This window comes from Drosophila novamexicana, unplaced genomic scaffold (genome assembly GCF_003285875.2).
Source record: "Drosophila novamexicana strain 15010-1031.04,08,12 unplaced genomic scaffold, DnovRS2.1 tig00000009-arrow-pilon, whole genome shotgun sequence".
Lineage (NCBI taxonomy): Eukaryota > Metazoa > Arthropoda > Insecta > Diptera > Drosophilidae > Drosophila > Drosophila novamexicana.
This window is the reverse complement of record NW_020824766.1, coordinates 2,988,063-3,009,711: the sequence shown is the minus strand read 5'-3', so window position 1 is coordinate 3,009,711 and position 21,649 is coordinate 2,988,063. Positions and strand designations below refer to the sequence as shown.

Below are 21,649 nucleotides of genomic sequence, written 5' to 3'. Positions count from 1 at the left end.
AGTATAAAAAAAAAAACAAAAGCAAATCTAAAAAACAATTGCACTTTATTTCTTAATAATGAAGAAAATCCCATTTAAGTGTTTGGACATATTGTGTATTAAAACAAAAAAGCAAATGTCAATTTTTGTTCGTTTTATTCCCGAAAATCAATGCGTCTTATGCTATACTTTGATATAATCTATTTAATCTCTAAGTAATATAACTATCCTTTTAAAGCGCAGTTGCCTTTTCGCAGTTAAACAAAACAAGATGGATTCATTGTTATTTATTCATATTTTTCGTTCACATTGCTCGATATTGATTTAGTAGCACGTTTAAGCGACTAATACGACGACTTTGAATTTTATACAATATTTCGTATTTAGCTTCTTGTGTGAGGAACTTTGATTTGCCAGGACCCTCGTAGAACTCGTCGCCAGACATTTTCGTATAATTGATTGAGCCAAGCAGGTCCTGAACGTATGTTTCTTGATGCCTTTGGCAGTTTGGTTTCTCAGTTTCGGCATCAATGATTTCCATTTGCCCCTCATTTGTTTCGTCTTTCTTTAGACTATTATTATTATTTTCGAAATCTTCACTTTTCTTATCGACTGCTTCGCTTGCCATTGTGGACTCGTCCAGGAATCCATTCAATTCCAAATACTTTGCGATCATCTTATAACGTTCGATTTCCGTTTTCAATTTGGCGGTTACGGAAATATATTCGGAGAACGCATGATAGCTCAATTGCAGAACTTTGTCGCAAAATAGATACTTATAATGCTTAGCGGTCAGGACAGCGGACACCTCTTTAATAAGGCTCTTGCTATCGAAACTGTGGCCCAGTTCGAATAGATCAACCAAATCCTCCACCTTCATGGACTTGGCCCGTTCGATCAATATGTTCAGACACTCCTCAATTATGGAAGGCACCAGCCAACGATTTCCGCACACGAACAAATCGATTATGGTTTGCGTGGTGCACTCGTTCAGATTATTCTTATCATATGTGTATATATAGTCGCGGAATATCTTGAAGGTGGTCGCTGATATGTCCTCCAAGTATATTCGGCCGGACAGCGCTTCCTTGAAATCGCCCAGAAACATGCGCTTGAAAAACTCGGACGCATACGACAGTATAAGTTTGTGGCACTTGAATGTTGTGGCGCCGACAATAATAACGCAATCCGTAAAGCTGGAATCATTGCTCAGATTTTTGGAAGTATCCACCAACCTTAAAATAGATCAGTCAACATGAATAAATCTGGCGTACAAGTATCGCGGTCAAGCATACCATTTGCTCATGGTTTCAAAGAATAAGAAGAAATTCAAGAAAATATTAAAAACAGAATAGGAAATACTGTCTAAGGCCAAGATTAAAAGTCACATCCAAATTTATCGCAAAAGCTTACGAAAGTGCTGGAAAACGCCGAACTCCGCTTCGATAAATGCGAGATTGAGGTTAGAAATTTTGATCGTATAAAACCTTTTGCACCATAATTTGATAATAGCTCGATTGTAATTAAACGACCTTCAATTAATTTCGAGATTAATATAGGCTTATTTGCTTTAATAGAAGCTTATTTATTTTCTTTAATTTTATTTTCACAGCATTTGTTTTACAGCACTGAAAATTTCCTTAATTCCACCTCCTTAAAAAGTTCAGAAATTGGTGCGTATTAATTAAAAACGAAAACAATTAATTTTTGTTTTAAATGCAGCAAAACAAGTTGATAAAAACGTTTATTTAAAAGAAAATCTCAAAAATGATTGTTGCTTGATTTAAAAATCCTTAACTGAAATCATAAAATCACATGATATTTTACAATAATTATATGGGATTGGTTTCCTTCTTGAGCCAAGCCAAAGTGAAAGAGTCGTCGGATAACAAGGGGGAGAGCTTTTCCCAAACCAACTTATGATAGTCGTTGAGTAATTGAATTTCTTCCTTGGTCAGAAGCTCCTTGATTACCATTTTAGTCTGTTTGGGGCACATGGTGATGGTTTTGAAAGTCAGAGCACCGCGGTTGGCAAAATTGTGCTTTCCTTCGGCTGGAACAATTTGTACAATGTCCTCGATGCGTATGCCAAACTCTCCATCCTTATAGAAGCCGGGCTCGTTTGAAATGAACATGTTTTGCTGTAGGCCGGGGTCATCGGGCATTGGCCGAAAGCCGACACCCATTGGGCCTTCGTGCACGTTCAGGAAATGTCCAATGCCGTGGCCAGTTCCATGGCCATAGTCTAGGCCGACATCCCAGAGCGCCTTTCTGGCCAACACATCTAAAACCTGGCCCTTTGTCTTCGTGGGAAATACCGTTGAGCCGAAAGTTAGTTGACCCTTAAGAACACGCGTATAAGCTTCTTTTTGAAAGTCTGTGGGATTGCCAAAGTGAAAAGTGCGGGTTACATCAGTTGTGCCATCCAGGTACTGGGCGCCAGAGTCACATAGATAGATTTCCTTGTCGTTGATGGGCCGATTTGTCTCCTTCGCTGGATGATAGTGTATGACCGAACCGTTGGGACCCGAAGAACTGATCGTGGTAAAGCTGAGACCCATATAGTTGTCCTTGGTCTTTCGAAATGATTCCAATTTATCAGCTCCGGACATTTCATCGACATTCTCGCCCCGCGCCACGGCAGCTTCCAGCCAGGCATAGTACTGGCACAGCGCCACGCCATCGCGTATGTGGCTCTTGACAAATCCTTCGATTTCCTTATCGTTTTTGATCGCTTTAAATACGGCAATCGGCGTGATATCCTGATGTCGAGCCGATTTCGGCACGAGGCAATTTAGGTACAGGCTGCTCGTTGGCGATATCCAAATTTTGCCCTTAGTTTCGGCCGCAATTTGACGTACGCCATCACCAATTGATTCATACGGATGTATTAAGATCTTGACATTATTCTCACATAGATGAGCTTCAAAGTTATCTGGCAGCTTGCTGGAGTCGATATACAAGGCAATCTGATCATGTGTTACGATCATAAATGCAAAGAATACCGGATTGTAGGCAATATCCGAGCCGCGCATATTCAGGAACCAGGCAATCTCGTCCAATGCGCTGACAACCAAGGCGTTCGTGTTGTGCTGCTTCATTTGGTCACGAGTGCGTTCCCATTTCTTGGCTATTGGCTCGCCGGCAAAGGCCAAATTCAATGTGATGAGATTATTGGATGGACGCGGCGGTTGATCGGCAGCCCAAACCTGATCAATTAAATTTTGCTCGATGCCCACCAAATTACAATTGGCTGCACACAGATCCTTCTCAATGGTTTTCGCTGCACGAAAGGAGAACAAACGCGGATCAACGCCCACAGCGCTGCCTCTGGGCAGATTCTTGCCCAGCCATGTGCCAATCGAAGGCGTTGTCGCCAGTCCGTCTTTGACCAACTCCCAATTGGCGTCCAGCTGCTTCTCAGCCTGCTGATAATAGCGTCCGTCTGTCCAGAGCAGCGCCTTGTCCTGGGTTATCACTGCTGTTCCCGCCGATCCAGTGAAACCGCTAATAAATGCACGCCTCTCGTCGTGGGCACACTGATATTCGCTCTGATGGGCGTCATCTGATGGCACCACATAGGCACTTATACCGGCGGCTTCCGGTGCATTCGCGCATTGCATCAGCTCCCGGAGCTTTGACAATTTTTGGGTTGTCGCTTTCATTATGCCTTCTTACTGTTTCACTGAGCACGTTCGACACTTGAATAGCTATAAAAATATATAGCTGGGCAACTATGAGATAAGTGTTATAGTATCTGATAACAAGCTAATCGTAAATTATGAATTGTATACGACAACTGCTTACTTAGTATTTCGCAGCTGCTGCAGTCGTAAAATTTTGCTCTTTCTCGCCTGCTTTTTGCGTGTGCTCAATTTAAGTGTTGATAAACGCAACAACAAAAAGTTATCGATAACAAAAACTGCGGCAATTTTTGAAATTGTCGTTGGTATGAAAATATATATTAATTATTACGTTTGTTTGAGGAAGACAGTTGCCAGATGTAATAAAAATATATGTGTAGAAAATCACGTATTATAAAACTGTTTATTACGTATTCCTGCGTATTGTCAACATAAAGAATATATTTATTAAACATATATTGGTATTAATTCACTTAAAGCTTAATCGTCAAACAAATATTTTGCGTAGCTTCTTTTCCTGACAATTTTATATAGGGTTTCATATTTGGCTTGATATGTCAGCAACTCAGATTTTCCTGGACCATTGTAGAACTCCCTAACAGTCATTTTAGTATAGTCTATGGCAATAAGTAAAGATTTGACGAAATCAGCTTTAAGCTTTCCTTTAAGCTCGCTACTCGCTTTATCATTTTTTACTGGCGCTTTTTCGGTATCTGGTTCTATTTTCATATTTTCTGTTTTATTAATCAGTTCATCCACATTACTGTCCAAATGATTTACTTCATTTATTTCACGGTTTTCTTTATCGTTTATATCCTTCAGGAATCCGTTTATTTCCACGTATTTTTCAATCATCCTATAACGTTCAATTTCCGGTTTCATTTTGGCAACCGTGGTGATATATTGAATAAACACATCCGAACCAAGCAGAAGGACTCGTTTACATAGCAACTTATCGAAATGATGAGTCATCATAAGAGAAGTAATTGTCTGAATAAAGGACTTATTGTCGTAGTTGTGCGCAAACTCATAAAGCTCAATAAGTTCCTCCAGATTCATGGTTCTGGCACGTTCGGTCAGCACGCTCAGACAATCGGAGGTTATTGACGGTACCAGCCATTGATTGCCGGACTTGTACAGATCCATTAGGATAGCATTTTCATATCCATTGAGCGTTTCCTTGTTGTAGCTGTAAACATAGTTACGGAATTTTTCAAAAATCTCTGGCGTGACGTTCTGTAGGTAAATCTGACCCGAAATAGATTCTTTGAAATTGCCCAACAGCATGCCCTTAAAGAACTCCGAGGCACTGGACAAAATAATTTTATGGCACTCGAAAGTTGTGGAGCCTACGATAACACGACAATCCGAAAACTCCGTCGTTAAGCTACTGAGGACGGGCGACAACCTTCAATAGAACGATATTAGCATTCTTTACATTAAAAATGAGTAGAAGAGGTTACCATTTGTCCATTTCTTGCAGTTTTCTAGCTATACGAGTTTCTTCAAGAAGTTCTTGATACTCTGATCAGGTAATCTTAAAAACCAAAATTAAACAATAAAACGCAAAATTAATTGCGCCCGCGATCATGTCCTTGACATTGATATTAGGACGCGCCTTTTAGAATATTTAAACTACAAACTGCGCATACAATACTGGTTTATTGCGCATGGGTTTAATTGCGCAATATCCAAAACGACAGTTTTAAAAAGTGATATTTACATACACACCAAATATTCGGAGCACAGCCAAGTCTTTGGTTTAGACTATTAGTTCTGGGCACTTTTCTAGAATATATCGATAAGATTGTTTTCGTAAACGGCCGATAGGCTGTCTCCTTAACGACATTTAAATAAAGCGGTCAAGTTCAATCTACAATAACTATGCAGAGGTACGAAAAATTGTCAAAGAGACTGCTAAGCTTATTAATTGAATAATCAAACGTGTGGCTTGTTAATGGTGAAATGCATTGAATATGCATTGCATTGTATGGTTAGTGGTGAAAGCTAACAAACGACTCTTATCGATACTTTAATCGATAGCTTTTGTGCCCTACTAGTCAGCGACACTAAGCATTCCGTAGCTTGCTCTTCGCACGACAAGTTCAGTGGCTAAAATTGTTTATTTAATTATTTTTCTATATACGTTTCCGAATAAGCAAAACACAAAAATGGTGGTCAAAGCTGTATGCGTTATCAATGGCGATGCCAAGGGCACAGTTTTCTTCGAACAGGAGGTAAGAGACTGTATATTATCTGTTTTCAACTTGAAACAAATATGGCAGCCCACAAAAACTAAGGTCAATTAGCCGGCCACACCGCACCACACCGAGCTAATAAATATGTATGCTTGTGCATGAATGAAGAACTTTCATGTATATATATGTAATTGTGTGTGTATATGTGCATACATATGTGATTGTGGACTGTTGCGGCGCTACTTGAATTTCAATTGCGTTTAGTTTGTGCTGTGTCATCTGATAAATGCATAATTATATAAGCACAACAACATTGCACACATGCCAGAAATGCGCAAGTATGTGTGTACGGTTAAAGGCAAACGGCGAAAATTCAATTCGCCTTCTTATACCTCTCTTATACCGCATACACATTTACTCTTGGCTCTTCTTGAAAAGGGGATTAGAATATGACCTTAATTTCAAGCTACCTTTGCCCAGCTAAAATGTTTCTGTCATCATGGTTAGTTGATTCTGCTTATCAGCTTGTTCCTATCTTGTTTTAACCCTATGCGTATCTGTTTTCGATCCACTTCAACAGGGCGAGGGCTGCCCCGTGAAGGTTACCGGCGAGGTAACCGGCTTGGCAAAGGGTCAGCACGGCTTCCATGTGCATGAGTTCGGCGACAACACGAATGGCTGCATGTCATCGGGACCGCACTTCAATCCCTACCAGAAGGAGCATGGCGCACCGACCGACGAGAATCGCCACCTGGGCGATTTGGGCAACATCATCGCCAATGGCGATGGTCCCACGCCCGTGAACATCTGCGATTGCAAGATCACATTGCTCGGCGCCAATAGCATTATTGGACGCACCGTTGTGGTGCACGCTGATCCCGATGATCTGGGCAAGGGCGGACACGAGCTGAGCAAGACAACTGGCAACGCGGGAGCTCGCATTGGCTGCGGTGTCATCGGCATTGCCAAAATCTAAACAACTTTAGAGCCTAAAAGCATTTCAAGCAAATGCATACATATTAGCCCACATATATATATAAATATTGTATATGGATTTAATTTAGTGTATCCACGGCGCGTAATCACGGTTTAAACTTTCTATTGGATATATACGTACATAAAAGAGATTTTCCTTTGTTAGTTGTTTAAAAGCAACCTTTAAGGCAATAAATGGTGTTATCAAAATTAAACTTTCTCTCACTCGCAGCTAGAATTAATATTAGCAACGATTTTACGTACTAGTCCAAACATTTTATTGGTTTCCAAAATTGTTCGTAAACAATAATCTACGTATATAAATTAGTAATATTTACAATTCTTGAAATCCAATTGGTCAAAGCTATAAAACAATATCAACGGGTTGAGAAACAAAAACATGATTTCTAATTTAGAATATGGGTTTGGTGGCGAGTGCTTCTGTTGGCTTCCATTATGTCTTGTTGAAGTAGGACTGATAGACGATGCCCAGTGAAGAAGTCGCAAAGAGCGTAAAGTAGCTCCACCAGGTGGCGAAGCCCAGAAAGCCCTTGTACACTTCCGTGGAGAACACCTGAAGGGCACAAAAAGCTTAGGTAAAAAATAACTATTTGATATGAAAACTCTTACATTTTTCAAACTAGCAAATGAGGCCTGCAGCGATTGCGCAGATTCCAGAATATTAAACTCGGCCTCCTCAACATTGGTGTCTTTGGGTGTTGTGGCCAATTCTCCATCGGCGGCACATTCATGCTGCAGCACAGCCGTCTCCTTGAAGATGCCTGTCCACGTAAAGCCGCCCAGGCTCTTGTACATGAGCGTCAGATAAAGGCACAAAATTAGCGGTGCAGCAAATTGCAACGTAACAACACAGAGATAATAGAAAATTGACGAGATCTGCCAGGCAAAGACAATAAATATATCAATCGTCAATTATCCAAAGCTGCTTCTCAGGCTTGCCTTCTTTTGGAACTCCACGTTGGTGATGCGTCCAGCCTCCTTGCGCAGATCAAGTATCCTGTCGTAGGCCAAGTTCAGATACGATTGCAAATAGATGGGCATCAGGGCAAAGCGCACAATGACCACAACGACCACCAGCAGCAGGCGCAAAGTTTCAAAAACATGTGGCTTGAGTCTGAAAAAAAAAAAACAGAACAAGAAAGAGATTCAATCAATTTGTAGTGGTGCTCCTGGAGGATCTGGTCACTTACAGCGGCTGCTGCATGCCCTGGAAAACGCGCACCGTCAAATAGTCGCGACTAATGGGTCTAATCCACAATATGACTAGTATAAAGGGCAGCACAAAACTAACATTTAGTAAAACTTGCAGCAAGCGATTGCCGCGACAATATTTCAGCGAATTCCAATGCATTTTGGCCATGCGCAGGCCGGGAAATGTGAACAGGGAGCCGAGCACACCGCAGCTCAACGCCAGAAAGAATTTGACAACAATTTTCGAAGCTGGACCACTGCAAAAATGAGAAAAGTTATTAATCAATTCAACTGGGTACTTAGATGCTTAAACGCACGACGAGGGCAGACCCTGCTCGGTGAGAAATTTCGATGCGCTGGCATTAAAGCTGGCATAGGCATCCTCCAGGCCCGTCTCCAGTATGCGCTCATCAATGATGAGGACAATCATGGCAATTAGTAAATAAACCAGACAGGCCACTATCACCATGGAGCGCTCCCCGATCGATTCCTCGCTTTGGAAATACAGCACAGTCAGCGAGGACAACAGCTTGATGGCAAAGAAGATGACCAGCAGGCACCAGACCATGCTCAGATTGATTTCCTGCTTGAGCGGATAAAAGTAGTGAAACAGCTCCGAGATGATGTACACAATGGCAGCATAGACGCTGAAGTCCAGCAGCCATTGGTATTCCGTAAAGTAACGCAAATGTATCACGTCCCGCTCCACCACAGGCAGCGTCTCCAGCTCCACTTCGATGCTGCGCGGTATGTGGAACTGTTGCGAGGCGCTGCCATTGCTCAAGCCGTTTGGCTGCTTGTGCTTGCCCTTGGCGGGCCGATCCTTTGGCACGCCGCCCTTGGTGCGCAGCTCGTCGTCCGTGGGATGCAGATAGCGGAACAGCCCGGTGCGGCAGAGTATCCATTTGGCAAAGGAATAATGCGGACTTAATTTCTGTATGACGCTGACCATTACCAGCGTAATGACTAATTGGGCGCCCAGTATGGCCTAGAAGCATATAATTATCATTAACTATCACAGCCAACAATTGTTTCTGTCATATATATAAATATTTTTGGGTCAATTCTATTTTTGGTCAATTATTATGTACATTTCATTTTTCCGGGCAAACGTTGCCCTTTAGTTTTGTGGTTCGCGCAATTACTTACCATGATTTTGTGCTGCAATGTGTTATGTGTCGTATGTAGATGCGGGCATGTAACGAAACGTGCTAATTGATGTTTTAATTAATTCATGTTTCCTAATTAAAAGAAGTAATGTCAATCGAGTTGTGTTTTACCGAATCGCTTGGAACTTTTTGGATCGGACGACCACTTCAAATGAACTGATAGCTGGTTCCCATTGTTGCACTGCTTGCTGAATGTTATGTTGGCGGCAACTTAACTTTCAATCTATGTTAAGGCCATGTAACGAAACATGCTTATTAATATTTTCCTTAAATCATGTTTCCTAATTAAAAGAAGTAGTAATGTGAATCGAGTTGTGTTTTACCGAGTCGCTTAAAACTTCAAATGAACTGATAGCTGGCTCCCACTGTTTCCACTGCTTGCTGAATGTTATGTTGCCGGCAGCTTAACATTTCAATGTATGTTAAGACCAGTATGTACTGCTACTATCGATATATTTCAATTAATTTTTACCTGTAAACATATCGATACATCAATGTGTTTATACATCCCTGATTGATGCACGTTTTTCAATGCCGGCACAAATAAAAGTAAAGATTAATAGAAAATTATGTTTATGAATGCAAATCTTTTTGAGCCGGGCAAATCGAAGCCGGAACGCAGCTTTATACAGGGTGCAGTTAAGCAGAACACCCGTTTCGATGGCCGCAAATCAAACGAATTTCGTGACGTCAAACTTACCTTCGGCGCCGACTGGGGCACTGTCGCGGTGTCCATTGGTGAAACAAAGGTGTTGGCACAGGTGAGCTGTGACATTGGTACGCCGTCAAGTGCGCGAGCCAACGAGGGCACGTTGTTTCTGAATGTGGACATCAAGGGCGTGGCATTTCTGGACGAAGCTCAGGCGACACATGATCAGCGCTTCCTAACACTTAACTCCCTTTTGGAGCGGACGTTCAAGAGTTCGCGTTGCCTGGACCTGGAGTCGCTATGCATCGCTGTTGAGCAGAGTGTGTGGTGTGTGCGAGTGGATATCAATGTGCTAAACCACGACGGCAATCTTTATGGTGCGTAAAATTAGCTGACATGATTAAAACGATATTCAAATGCTTCAATTGTAGATGCCAGTACCATTGCGGCGCTGGCCGCGCTCATGCACTTTCGCCGGCCTGAGGTCTCCTACGTGGAGGAGGAAATTCGCACGTTTAGCGAAAGAGAGCGCGAGCTGTTGCCGTTGCTCTTCCTGCACTATCCTGTGAGTGTCACCTATTGCGTATACAAAAGCAGCTCGCAGCCATTGGTGGATCCAACGCTGCTGGAGGAAAACGCCGCGGACTCGGTCATTGTATTGAGCTTTAACTCCTATCAGGAGCTGTGCACGCTCAACGCTGGCGGCACCGCGCCCACCAATGTGCGAACCATCATGCAGTGTGCACGCAGCGCAGCCAGCCGCTCCAAGGCCCTGGTGCAGTTCATACGCAAAGCTCTGGAGTTAGATGCGGAGCGTCGCCAGCAGCCCAATCAAGTGGCCGGTTTAGTGGATCTCCTAAATGAAAGCGCACCCCAGTTGAGCTTTAAGCATCTGATGGAAGAGCAAGTGCATACGGAAGAGAGCAAGGCAGACCAAATAAGTGGTGATGAACCCATGCAGCTACAAGAAACAGTTGCCGAGGAACAGACCACAGAAACGTCCACACAGAAGATACCAGGTAAAGCCTTAGCAGATTATGCCCAGGCCATATTGATTATTCTCCGTTTCACATTGCACAGAGACTCAAATAGATGATAGCAGCTGGCTGCCACAGGAGCAAAATCTCGCGGAGGAGCAACAGGTGGACGGCGTACAGTTGAGCTTAAAGCAAGAAGTGCCGACAACTGCCAAGGCGGGCAAGTCTAAGCCCAATCGGGGCAAAAACAAGCTTGGCAAGAAGCAGCCACCGACACCAAGAAAACAAAGTACGAAGCACTTTTATTATGCCTTATCTTATTATAAATCTTAAAAACTATTTGCAGATCAAAGCGATTCGGAGGAGGAAGTCACGCAAATCATTTGATAGATAGTTTCGTGCTCATATAAATAAAATTTTTACGTTATATACGCTTAAGACAAAACTTAATATAAGTATATCTTTAGATAATTTAGTTAAAATATATACAAAGTTTAATGTATCAGAATCAAGCCAGCCGTAGTATATGGAGCAGCCTCATAATAATTGACAACAATTGTAGCTATGATGCTCGGGGGAGATTGTGTTAAAAAAGATGAAGAAATAAATAAGCTGGCAAGAGCTAAAGCTAAATGTGGCAGTTCCTGGACTTTGCCAGGTTTCCCAGGTCATTTATATATAGATATATACTATGTACAGATCGCAATTATTGGTAAAGATCTTAGAGTTGCGCCCATTGCCCAGCAAAATTCTAGATAGATTTTGAGTGAGTGAGAAAAAAAATACATATATCCATTTTTATTCATGCCAGTGCATAAGTCAAATACTTTACTATAGGCCAAGCGAGTAAGATCGTCTCTGATCGGATCAAGATTTCAGTTCCGAATTATATGCAACTAACTATTACCTGTATTTCCTGTAGTACCTTGCACCGCCATTTTTTTACCACGAAATGGACCTTCCAATTGTTAAACTTTTAAAAAAGATGAAGCTGTCTTAGTTGACATGTTGTCAGAAGAGTTCTGCGCGTTAACAACAAGATGTCAAAGAGTTTAGATTCTTGTTAAAGTTGCCTCGTTTTGGAAAACAATTTCTCAATTGTGCTCAAAATGTTCATTTTTATATAAAATTGTCATGTAGTCTCACAGGTTAATAGTAAAAACATTTAACTAGGCCAAAGAAGCTTTTACATTTAATTCTTCTTTGTGGATAAGCCGGGCGAATAATCAAGTTGCACCAGTTGTTTCCCCTCCAGCAGCGTTTCAGCTTCGGAGTGGGCGCAATTGTTGTCGGAACAGGAGTCGTCGAAGGAGCATGAGTTGTCGTTGTCGTTGTCGGAGCAACTGTTGTTGTCGTTGGAGCAACTGTTGTCGGAGCAACTGTTGTTGTCGTCGGAGCAACTGTTGTCGTCGTAGGAGCAACTGTTGTCGTCGTAGGAGCAACTGTTGTTGTCGTCGGAGCTGCTGTTGTACTCTGAGCCGACACCACCTGAATAAAGGCTAAAGCCATCAGCGCGAAGACCACAAAGTATTTCATTTTTTAATAGTTGGGTTATTGGTGTTGCTTGTGTTATGATATTTTAAAACATGACTCTGCTCTTTTATAGGGATTTTGATTAGGAACCGAGATTGTATTTATTATTATTTATTTATTTTACGACAAGTGTGCGAAGCAAATAAGGCCTAGTTCAAGGTGTTTGAGCTAAGTTAATTTTGTTTAAATAACGCTTGACTTGTAAATGTTTGACAGCAAGAATTCTGTTTTTCAGCAATGCTGTGCAAATATAGTAGAATTTGTGGGATAGACATCGTTTATATACATTAGGTAGGTATACAATTCCTATTGCCCAATGCGGAATACTATACTATTTCGGGGCTTCGCCTTGAAGTATGCTCTACTTTTTTTCGAACTGTCTTGATGGGATTTTGAATTCTGTTGTCAAAGAGTCAGACATGCTTTTCATTATAATTCCATCGCTAACTTTTTCACATTAAAAACCAAAATACAAAATTCCAGAAGAAAAAAAAAGAATATGGGAACAAACGCACAGTGCCTTACACCCAAGATCCTCGATCTGGGCAAATGGGATTCAAGGGCAATTAAGCACTACAGTACTTTGCCACGCATTCAGAAGCAATTGCGCAGGGGCAACTGGACGTACATACAGGAACATCCAGAGGTAATTTTCGATATTAGCCTCAATCTGATCTAACTGCACATTGATTTCCTTTAAAGATACGCGCCATCATACGTGTCATAATTCAGCACGTGATCAATGCCAATCCGGATAATGTACGGGCGTGTATAGCCAATTTCTTCAATTGCGGCCGCACCCCTTTGCTGGTGCCTATGGTAATTTGGTTCGTCTTGAAAATGTTCCGGAATCTAATGACAACTCCTTAGATAAACACGCAATTAAAGTACGTGAAGGAGCAGCTGCAGCGCGGACGCTGGAGCAAGTTTGATGCGGAAACGTTGTTCATGGAGAGTCCCTCCACCCATTCGCTCTTATCGGCAGCCTCGACTGACTTCAATGTGCATCCCGTGCTCACCTATGCCCTGGTGTTCAAGAAACCCGACGAATGTGGCATTGATAAGCCGCCTTACTGACAATTCTTTCAATCGAGTGTGTCAAATCACATGCATATATCTAAGATTATTTTTATGGCTGCATTTCGGCAAATTTCTCAAAAATAAATATGGCTTATAAGTTCGGTCTAGTTCGATTTGTGTAGTAAATGATAACTAGTCCTCTGACAGTTATTGTTGTTGAAATTTAAGAGCATTTTTTTTTGTTTTTAATGTTCATATATTTTTCAAATTTTCAAGTTAATAGTAAAAACATTTCACGCGGCCAAAGAAGCTTTTACATTTCATTCTTCTTTGTGGATAGGTCGGGCGAATAATCAAGTTGCACCAGTTGTTTCCCCTCCAGCAGCGTTTCAGCTTCGGAGTGGGCGCAATTGTTGGCGCATGAGTAGTTGTCGTAGGAGCAACTGTTGTTGTCGTCGGAGCAACTGTTGTTGTCGTAGGAGCAACTGTTGTTGTCGTCGGAGCAGCTGTTGTCGTCGGAGCAACTGTTGTCGTCGTCGGAGCAACTGTTGTTGTCGTCGGAGCTGCTGTCGTACTCTGGGCCGACACCACCTGAATAAAGGCTAAGGCCATCAGCGCGAAGACCACAAAGTATTTCATTTTTAATAGTTGGGATCTTGGTGTTGCTTGTGTTATGATATTTTGAAACATGACTCTGCTCTTTTATAGGGATTTTGATTAGGAACCGAGATTGTATTTATTATTATTTATTTATTTTACGACAAGTGTGCGAAGCAAATAATGCCCAGTTCAAGGTGTTTGAGCTAAGTTTATTTTGTTTAAATAACGCTTGACTTGTAAATGTTTGACAGTAAGAATTCTGTTTTTCATCAATGCTGTGCAAATATAGTAGAATTTGTGGGATAGACATCGTTTATATACATTAGGTAGGTATACAATTCCTATATTTAAAAAATTATTTATTTAACAATAATGCCCATTGCGGAATACTATTTCGGAGCTTCGCCTAGAAGTATGCTTTACCTTGTCACACCCTGAACCCATTAAAAATGGGTAAGAAGGGTATAATGTTTTTGTGCAAATGTATGTAACAGGCAGAAGGTAGCATCTCCGACCCCATAAAGTATATATATTCTTGATCAGCATCAACAGCCGTGTTGATTTAGCTATGTCCGTCTGTCCGTGTATGGAGCTAGAGATTTTAGCTGTAGGTCCTCCTAGTCCATGCGCAGATCGAGTTTCCGATTATCGATAACTTACTCCGTTTCCAAGCAATCGATAAAAATCGATATTGATATACCGTTTTTTTTAGCAAATTGGCTATATATGAAGAGCTATAGTCACCAAACTTGATATGTTGCCTCTAGAATATTATATATATATAAAGTATCTTTCATTTCATACCTATCGCCACCTTTACGCTACCACCTCATAGCTATAAATCAAGTTAATAACCCAACTTATTGTCCACCAACTTAAGCAACAATTTTAATGCAATTGACTTTTTGAGAATACACAAATATTCTATGGTACAATAAGATATACTGTAGAAAATTTCATTAGGATCGGTTGGGGCAGCTAGCGAAAACTTAAAGAATTTCTGTATATATACACACACACATTCATGCGCGTCTACTTCGCATTCTATCAATTGCGATTGGTTTCTCTGCTGGCATTTTAATTCGTTTTTTTCTCAATGATATACAATTATTGGTGTGGTTGTTGAGTAGAGGCAGTGGCAAGTGGTGCGGGTCTGCCGCGAGTTCGAGCCCTACCGAGGAAACAGTTTTTCTTTTTTTTTTGGCTGGTATTACTCTTGAGTAGAGTCGTCAGCAAGTAATGCGGTCAGTTGCGAGTTCAAGGGAATTTTTTTTTTTTAATTTATCTTTATTACTTCAAACGAGCGCGTTGCGCGAATTGCTTTGGGTGTTAGAATAAGAGGGTTCAGGGTATTCCCTAGGCGGGAGCTTCCGACTAGAACCTCTTGTTTAATATTTTAATGTCAAATTTTCAGGTAGTCTTGCAAATTAAAAGTGAAAACATTTGACTCGTCCAAAGAAACGTTTGCATTTCATTCTTCTTTGCGGACGTGGCGGGCGAACAACTAGGTTGCACCAGTTGTTTCCCCTCCAGCAGCGTTTCATCTTCGGAGTGGGCGCAATTGTTGGCGCATGATTTGTTGTCGTTGGAGCATTAGTTGTTGTCGTCGGAGCAACTGTTGTCGTCGTTGGAGCAACTATTATTGTCGTCGGAGCAACTGTTGTCGTCGTTGGAGCAACGGTTGTCGTCGTTGGAGCAACGGTTGTTGTCGTCGGAGCAACTGTTGTCGTCGTTGGAGCAACTGTTGTCGTCGTCGGAGCAACTGTTGTTGTCGTTGGAGCAACTGTTGTTGTCGTCGGAGCAACTGTTGTCGTCGTTGGAGCAACTGTTGTCGTCGTCGGAGCAACTGTTGTGGTCGTTGGAGCAACTGTTGTCGTCGTTGGAGCAACTGTTGTCGTCGTTGGAGCAACTGTTGTCGTCGTCGGAGCAACTGTTGTGGTCGTTGGAGCAACTGTTGTCGTCGTTGGAGCAACTGTTGTCGTCGTTGGAGCTGCTGTTGTCGTTGTTGTTCTCCTCTGAGCCGACACCGTCTGAGTTAAGGCTAAAATCATCAGTGTGGAGACTATAAAGTATTTCATTTTGAATAGTTGGGATATTGGTGTTGCTTTACAAATGATTGCAAAGTTGTGATATGATATTTTGTGACGTGACACTTCTCTTTTATAGTGTTTTGGCTTCCGAATGATGCGGTATTTTATATTTATTTTATGACAAGTGTTCGGAAGTAGCTGTTTTAAAGTATGTCAAATCTTTTGGTTTTGCTTAAAATTGAATATTACTACAGGTTATTGAAATTGTTTGCCATCAGCAAATAGGCGCTCTTATGCAGACATATGTTATACAAAATGATGACAAGTTGAGATTAGTCTCAGTTGAATAAATATCTATGCAGCAAACTCTTAAGAATGTATGTAAATGACCTTAAATATGTGCAAGTGTTATACTCCATAGTGTATAACAGTCGATTAACCTTATTCTGATAATTACATGCATAGCTATGTTTGCCACTGTTAAGCCTTGAAGGCATGTGTGAAGCCTATGCTAAATTTAACATTAATATGTTATGTTGCTGTTAAGCCACTTGGATTGCACATTTGAATGCAAATTTGTTGCTAAAGTGTTGCTGGCAGTTTATTTGTGGCAGTTGTGGCGGTTGCATGTTTGAAAAATCGTGTGAATTACGCTTCTTTTGATGTTGAACGGTCTGATGAGTATTCTAGATTCTCATTCTGGCAACGTGATTACAAACAGCAGACGCTGTGGAGCTGCAAAGAGAGAAAACGCTCGAATTCCTGCGAATTTTGACATTCGTTCTTTTGTTTTTGATCATATCCCTGTATCTATATCGTTTTGCATTTTAAACAAAAAACTGGCGTAGTATTTTGGGTAAGTTTCCACCCCATTTGGTCTATTGTGTAATATACTAAGTACCTTGATTTTAATATCATTTTCGGTCTCGTTTCTCTCTCTCTCTCTCTCTCTCTCTCTCTCTCTGACACACTTGTCTCTACTCGTATACCTATGTGCTCTGGCTGGGTGGACCTTGACGTCGTCTTTCTCGTGGTGGTGGTCTAATTAAAGCCGCAGCAAATATGCCCAAATTACCAGCAGTTGGCATTGATCTTGGTACAACATATTCGTGTGTCGGCGTCTTTCAGCATGGCAAAGTTGAGATCATTGCCAACGATCAGGGCAACCGGACCACGCCCAGCTATGTGGCCTTTACGGAGTCGGAGCGTCTCATTGGCGATGCGGCCAAAAATCAGGTGGCCATGAATCCAAATAATACAATTTTCGGTGAGTGCAGCAGCTTCTGCATTATCTTCGTTTACTTGCAACATTTTCATGAATGAAGCACGCGCAAATTTAGGATATCTCTTTCTTTCTTTTTTTTTTTTTTTAGATTTTATTTTGGGAATACTTGTAGATACACGGCTAGTTTGGCTGCTCTTGCATGCAGCCAGGCCAGCTAAGAGTAGTTGTTGGCCCAAATGTATTTTTTGCACATTTCACGCAACCCGCCCGCAACACCTCGACGCGCTCTCCCTTCCATTTAATGAGCCGCATTCACTTGTTGTGTCAGTTCTTTTGGCTACGCCGCCTGCCACCTTCCGCCTCCCTCCTCCCTCCTCCCTCCTGCCGCTGCATGTTTATTAGCATAATTTGTGTCAGCGCATTTCTGTGCTGAACATTTCATGGTTCCACCAACTGTGAGCCAAACAAAAATATATACAAATAGAATATATTTACATGACAATATTTACAATCCGAATTGAGGACAGACATGCGCCCGCTGCCATTGACTTTATGAGGAGCATAGAATTGAGGAGGTGAATTTATGAAGAAGTACTTAAGCTCAATTTGCCGGCAGATCTCTTCTAGACTAGGCTAGAATCGAGGAGGTTTATTTATGAAGAAGTAGCTAACCTCAGTTTCCTGCGTTGGTGCCTGGCAGATCTTTTCTAGACTAGATTTTCAACTAGATTGTATTACTTCTTACGGGCGAAAAGGGCTCCATTTTGGAAACTCAACATAAATGAAATGCTTATACTATAAAAAGGCCTAAAGCTCTTTCAGGAGCATTAACTAGAAACCAAAGTTGTCCCAGATAAATAATTTGTTGCATCTGAAAAACTATAGGATGTTGCCTTTTTGATGCTTGGTCCAATTATATTACCTCTATAGCTATAGTTGAAGCGAATGACTTCTGACGCTGAAACAGATTCTGTTTACAATTGTGAGGCTTACATCTTGCCTTGCTTCTATTATACTGAGTCGTAAGATTTGGCTTGTCTGTGAATTCTTTGGGTTACCTTCATCAATTGATTGCCTTGCTCAGATCTCTTAACTCGTTTCTCACATACCTTTTCTCCAGTGCTCCCTTGAGATTTGTGCAGGTCTAATGCAAGACATATTTTCTTTTTTGTACTTTCATTTCAGTCTCAGAGTCCACATAAATCTGCCCTGCCCCGAACCCGCCTAGCCTAAGCCTAGACCTGCGCCTAGATTCTCGAGTGTTGCTATAAGTTTAGTACAATTTGTTGAAACCCCGTCCATTTTGTTTGTTAGTTAATAAAGATAAAAACCCAATTGTGATATGTTCCTCTGTTCCGCCCGGGATTGTCTTACAGATGCCAAGCGGCTGATTGGACGCAAATTCGACGATGCAACGGTGCAGAGCGACATGAAGCATTGGCCTTTTGAGGTCATCTCGGAGAATGGCAAGCCGCGCATACGCGTCGAGTACAAGGGTGAGAAGAAGAGTTTCTATCCGGAGGAGGTGTCCTCCATGGTGCTGACCAAGATGAGAGAAACAGCCGAGGCGTATCTGGGCGGCACGGTTACCGATGCGGTGGTCACAGTTCCGGCCTATTTCAATGATTCGCAGAGGCAGGCGACCAAGGACGCGGGCACCATAGCCGGGCTCAATGTGCTGCGCATCATCAATGAGCCGACGGCGGCGGCGATTGCCTATGGCCTGGACAAGCAGGGCACCAGTGAGCGCAATGTGCTCATTTTCGATTTGGGTGGCGGCACCTTCGATGTCTCCGTGCTGACCATCGAGGACGGCATCTTCGAGGTGAAGGCCACGGCCGGCGATACCCATCTGGGCGGAGAGGACATTGACAATCGCATGGTCAACCACTTTGTGCAGGAGTTCCAGCGCAAGCACAAACGTGATCTCAGCCAAAGTAAGCGCGCCCTGCGACGTCTGCGCACTGCCTGTGAGCGCGCCAAGCGCACCCTGTCCTCCTCCAGCCAGGCCAACATCGAGATTGATTCGCTGTTCGAGGGCATCGACTTTTACACGTCCGTAACGCGCGCCCGCTTCGAGGAGCTTAACGGGGATCTGTTTCGCAGCACCATGGAGCCGGTGGCCAAGGCTCTGCGAGATGCCAAAATGGACAAGGGTCAGATACATGACATAGTGCTGGTGGGTGGTTCCACCAGGATACCCAAGGTGCAGCGTTTGCTGCAGGACTTCTTCAACGGCAAGGAGCTGAACAAGTCCATCAATCCGGATGAGGCTGTCGCCTACGGTGCTGCCGTCCAGGCAGCCATACTTCACGGCGACACATCAGAGGCTGTGCAGGATCTGCTCCTGCTCGATGTTACGCCACTCTCGCTGGGCATCGAGACGGCCGGCGGTGTTATGACCGCGTTGATTAAACGCAACTCGACCATACCCACAAAACAGACACAGATCTTCACCACCTATGCGGACAATCAGCCCGGCGTTCTGATACAGGTTTACGAGGGTGAGCGGGCCATGACCAAAGACAATAATATACTGGGCAAATTCGAGCTGACGGCCATTCCGCCAGCGCCGCGTGGTGTGCCCCAAATTGAGGTAACCTTTGACATAGACGCCAATGGCATACTCAATGTCAGCGCTGCTGAGAAGTCAACGGGCAAGGTGAATCGCATCACCATTACCAATGACAAGGGCCGGCTCTCCAAGGAGGACATTGAGCGCATGGTCAACGAGGCCGAATCGTACCGCCAGGCGGACGATCAGCAGCGCGCGCGTGTCGATGCCAAGAACCAATTGGAAAGCTATTGCTTTCACATTCGAGCCACGCTCGAGGATGAGCAGCTGCGCAGCCGCATCAGCGATGCGGACAGGGAGACGATCGCCCAGAAGTGCAACGACACCATCAGCTGGCTGGATGCCAATCAGCTGGCCGAGCAGCAGGAGTTCGAGCACAAGCAACAGGAGCTGGAGCGCATCTGTAATCCCATCATGACCAGACTCTACCAGGGCGCTGGCATGCCGCCGCCCACACAGAATTCCGGCGGCGGCGCCGGCGGTGCCGGTGGCCCGACCATCGAGGAAGTCGACTAATGGCTCAAATTATTCTTATTGTTGCAACTAATTTGTTAGCAACCCCCACCCCCCACCCCCCCCCCCCCCCCCTCCAATATACCCACCCCTAAGCAAAATTATAGAGTATCCAATTAAAAGTATCTTTACCAACCGAAAACTTGCGGCCTTTTCCTCTCAGTAATTAGATCTAAAAGACATTTGCAAATTTCTGTACAAACTTTTCTTTAATATACTTTATTTTCAAACTTATCAACTATTTCACAAAATTACGGAGTCTGTCTGCCATGTCACGTGCCAGTGTATATATGAATGATAGGGTATATCATTATTGATCTCACGATAAACTACACGTAATAATAATTAACATTTCAATCGTTGATCAACCGAGTTACTATTGGGTCAAGCGATTAGTTTCATTCATAACAGAACTAAGAACTACAAAATGAAAATCAAGAAAATAATATAAAGCACATAAACTCTATAGTATATACTATGTGGGGGAATTATATGAGTATTCCAGTTGCTTCTTTCACTCTTAGTTAAGCTGTATAAATTATAAAATAAATACACAATTTGCTCGATTTGGATATGTTTCTACTTCCCTCTATGGGTCAGAAGATATGTAACAAATGTCAAAGACATAGTTCCAACAAATCGAAACACAGATAATATTTTAACTTTGGTAGGGTCGAACATAAGTTTAAACAACCATTTAGGCAAATACTATAATATCAGTTAATGTGGTAGAAGTATAGTATTTGGATAGTGTATAGTCCATTTCGTTATTGTATTCAGTTTGAAACGCGTCTGTAGAGAATGCATAAATAAAAATTGATACTCTAAATCGAAGCAACATATCCCTATAAGGATATCCATGCGTTGTTAACACTAATATTTGTCTAGAACTGATGCTTGTATTATGTTCATTTGTTTAATAGTCAACTAGCTTAACCCTCACCTCTATATATAGAGTTCGCTTTCGTAAGTTCTAATTATTTGGTAGATAATACAGATATGATTTGTACAACAAACACTGCAAAAGCTTTCAATAACATACGAGACTCTTGTTTATTTGGAACCTAGTCTAAAACTAAAGAACTTTCAAAACTTTTGCAATGCTGGCAAGTGTCTCATTTAAGATCGACAAATATATATACACATTGGTTTTAACTTTATAGCTGAGTTCCGAATCTATCATATTCAGAATATATGAAACTCAAAATCAAATAGGAGTAGCATAATTTTGTTTTTGTTTTGTATTCAACAATTTTTGAAAATTTACTACACTTTCGATTTGGGTAAACAATATTCATATATCTTTAGATGTCGCCCATTTATTTCGCTACATTAATTCATAATTATTTT

General features: G+C 42.2%; 9 protein-coding genes across 10 annotated transcripts; 4 read left to right on the top strand and 5 right to left on the bottom strand.

Annotated features, from left to right (window-relative positions):
* Positions 1-251: 251 nt before the first annotated feature.
* LOC115767633 (kelch repeat and BTB domain-containing protein 2-like) lies at positions 252-1,384 on the bottom strand. The gene is made up of 2 exons (XM_030711925.1): positions 1,275-1,384; positions 252-1,214 (listed from the first exon to the last, which is right to left on the bottom strand). The coding sequence occupies exons 1-2, from the start codon at positions 1,283-1,285 to the stop codon at positions 284-286; spliced, it is 942 nt and encodes a 313-aa protein (XP_030567785.1). The 5' UTR covers positions 1,286-1,384; the 3' UTR covers positions 252-283.
* Positions 1,385-1,610: 226 nt separating this feature from the next.
* LOC115767622 (xaa-Pro aminopeptidase ApepP) lies at positions 1,611-3,767 on the bottom strand. Its single transcript, XM_030711923.1, has one exon. It carries the CDS (start codon positions 3,642-3,644, stop codon positions 1,812-1,814), a length of 1,833 nt encoding a protein of 610 aa, XP_030567783.1. The 5' UTR covers positions 3,645-3,767; the 3' UTR covers positions 1,611-1,811.
* Positions 3,768-4,035: 268 nt separating this feature from the next.
* LOC115766878 (kelch-like protein 30) lies at positions 4,036-5,382 on the bottom strand. Of its 2 annotated transcripts, none has more exons than XM_030710948.1 (2): positions 5,087-5,382; positions 4,036-5,031 (listed from the first exon to the last, which is right to left on the bottom strand). In XM_030710948.1, the coding sequence occupies exons 1-2, from the start codon at positions 5,095-5,097 to the stop codon at positions 4,104-4,106; spliced, it is 939 nt and encodes a 312-aa protein (XP_030566808.1). In that variant the 5' UTR covers positions 5,098-5,382; the 3' UTR covers positions 4,036-4,103. The 2 variants fall into 2 exon arrangements, with proteins under 2 accessions (XP_030566808.1, XP_030566815.1); XM_030710955.1 differs by lacking the exon at positions 5,087-5,382 and having other exon boundaries at positions 4,036-4,812; positions 4,877-4,959.
* A 321-nt stretch (positions 5,383-5,703) lies between these two features.
* Positions 5,704-7,006, top strand: LOC115766248 (superoxide dismutase [Cu-Zn]). The gene is made up of 2 exons (XM_030710111.1): positions 5,704-5,860; positions 6,402-7,006. The coding sequence occupies exons 1-2, from the start codon at positions 5,795-5,797 to the stop codon at positions 6,795-6,797; spliced, it is 462 nt and encodes a 153-aa protein (XP_030565971.1). The 5' UTR covers positions 5,704-5,794; the 3' UTR covers positions 6,798-7,006.
* A 44-nt stretch (positions 7,007-7,050) lies between these two features.
* Positions 7,051-9,387, bottom strand: LOC115766222 (transmembrane protein 161B). Its single transcript, XM_030710079.1, has 7 exons — positions 9,289-9,387; positions 9,158-9,219; positions 8,326-8,996; positions 8,008-8,265; positions 7,757-7,931; positions 7,427-7,693; positions 7,051-7,370 (listed from the first exon to the last, which is right to left on the bottom strand). The coding sequence occupies exons 2-7, from the start codon at positions 9,158-9,160 to the stop codon at positions 7,251-7,253; spliced, it is 1,494 nt and encodes a 497-aa protein (XP_030565939.1). The 5' UTR covers positions 9,161-9,219; positions 9,289-9,387; the 3' UTR covers positions 7,051-7,250.
* Positions 9,388-9,683: 296 nt separating this feature from the next.
* On the top strand, positions 9,684-11,294 carry LOC115766211 (exosome complex component rrp45). The gene is made up of 4 exons (XM_030710066.1): positions 9,684-10,203; positions 10,258-10,845; positions 10,907-11,092; positions 11,150-11,294. The coding sequence occupies exons 1-4, from the start codon at positions 9,747-9,749 to the stop codon at positions 11,188-11,190; spliced, it is 1,272 nt and encodes a 423-aa protein (XP_030565926.1). The 5' UTR covers positions 9,684-9,746; the 3' UTR covers positions 11,191-11,294.
* Positions 11,295-12,765: 1,471 nt separating this feature from the next.
* Positions 12,766-13,521, top strand: LOC115766237. The gene is made up of 3 exons (XM_030710103.1): positions 12,766-12,982; positions 13,039-13,155; positions 13,207-13,521. The coding sequence occupies exons 1-3, from the start codon at positions 12,836-12,838 to the stop codon at positions 13,411-13,413; spliced, it is 471 nt and encodes a 156-aa protein (XP_030565963.1). The 5' UTR covers positions 12,766-12,835; the 3' UTR covers positions 13,414-13,521.
* Positions 13,522-13,621: 100 nt separating this feature from the next.
* On the bottom strand, positions 13,622-14,025 carry LOC115766259 (C-type lectin domain-containing protein 141-like). Its single transcript, XM_030710121.1, has one exon. It carries the CDS (start codon positions 13,993-13,995, stop codon positions 13,633-13,635), a length of 363 nt encoding a protein of 120 aa, XP_030565981.1. The 5' UTR covers positions 13,996-14,025; the 3' UTR covers positions 13,622-13,632.
* A 2,575-nt stretch (positions 14,026-16,600) lies between these two features.
* On the top strand, positions 16,601-20,350 carry LOC115766188 (heat shock 70 kDa protein cognate 1). The gene is made up of 3 exons (XM_030710035.1): positions 16,601-16,842; positions 17,038-17,253; positions 18,588-20,350. Exons 2-3 carry the CDS (start codon positions 17,049-17,051, stop codon positions 20,300-20,302), a joined length of 1,920 nt encoding a protein of 639 aa, XP_030565895.1. The 5' UTR covers positions 16,601-16,842; positions 17,038-17,048; the 3' UTR covers positions 20,303-20,350.
* Positions 20,351-21,649: the final 1,299 nt, after the last annotated feature.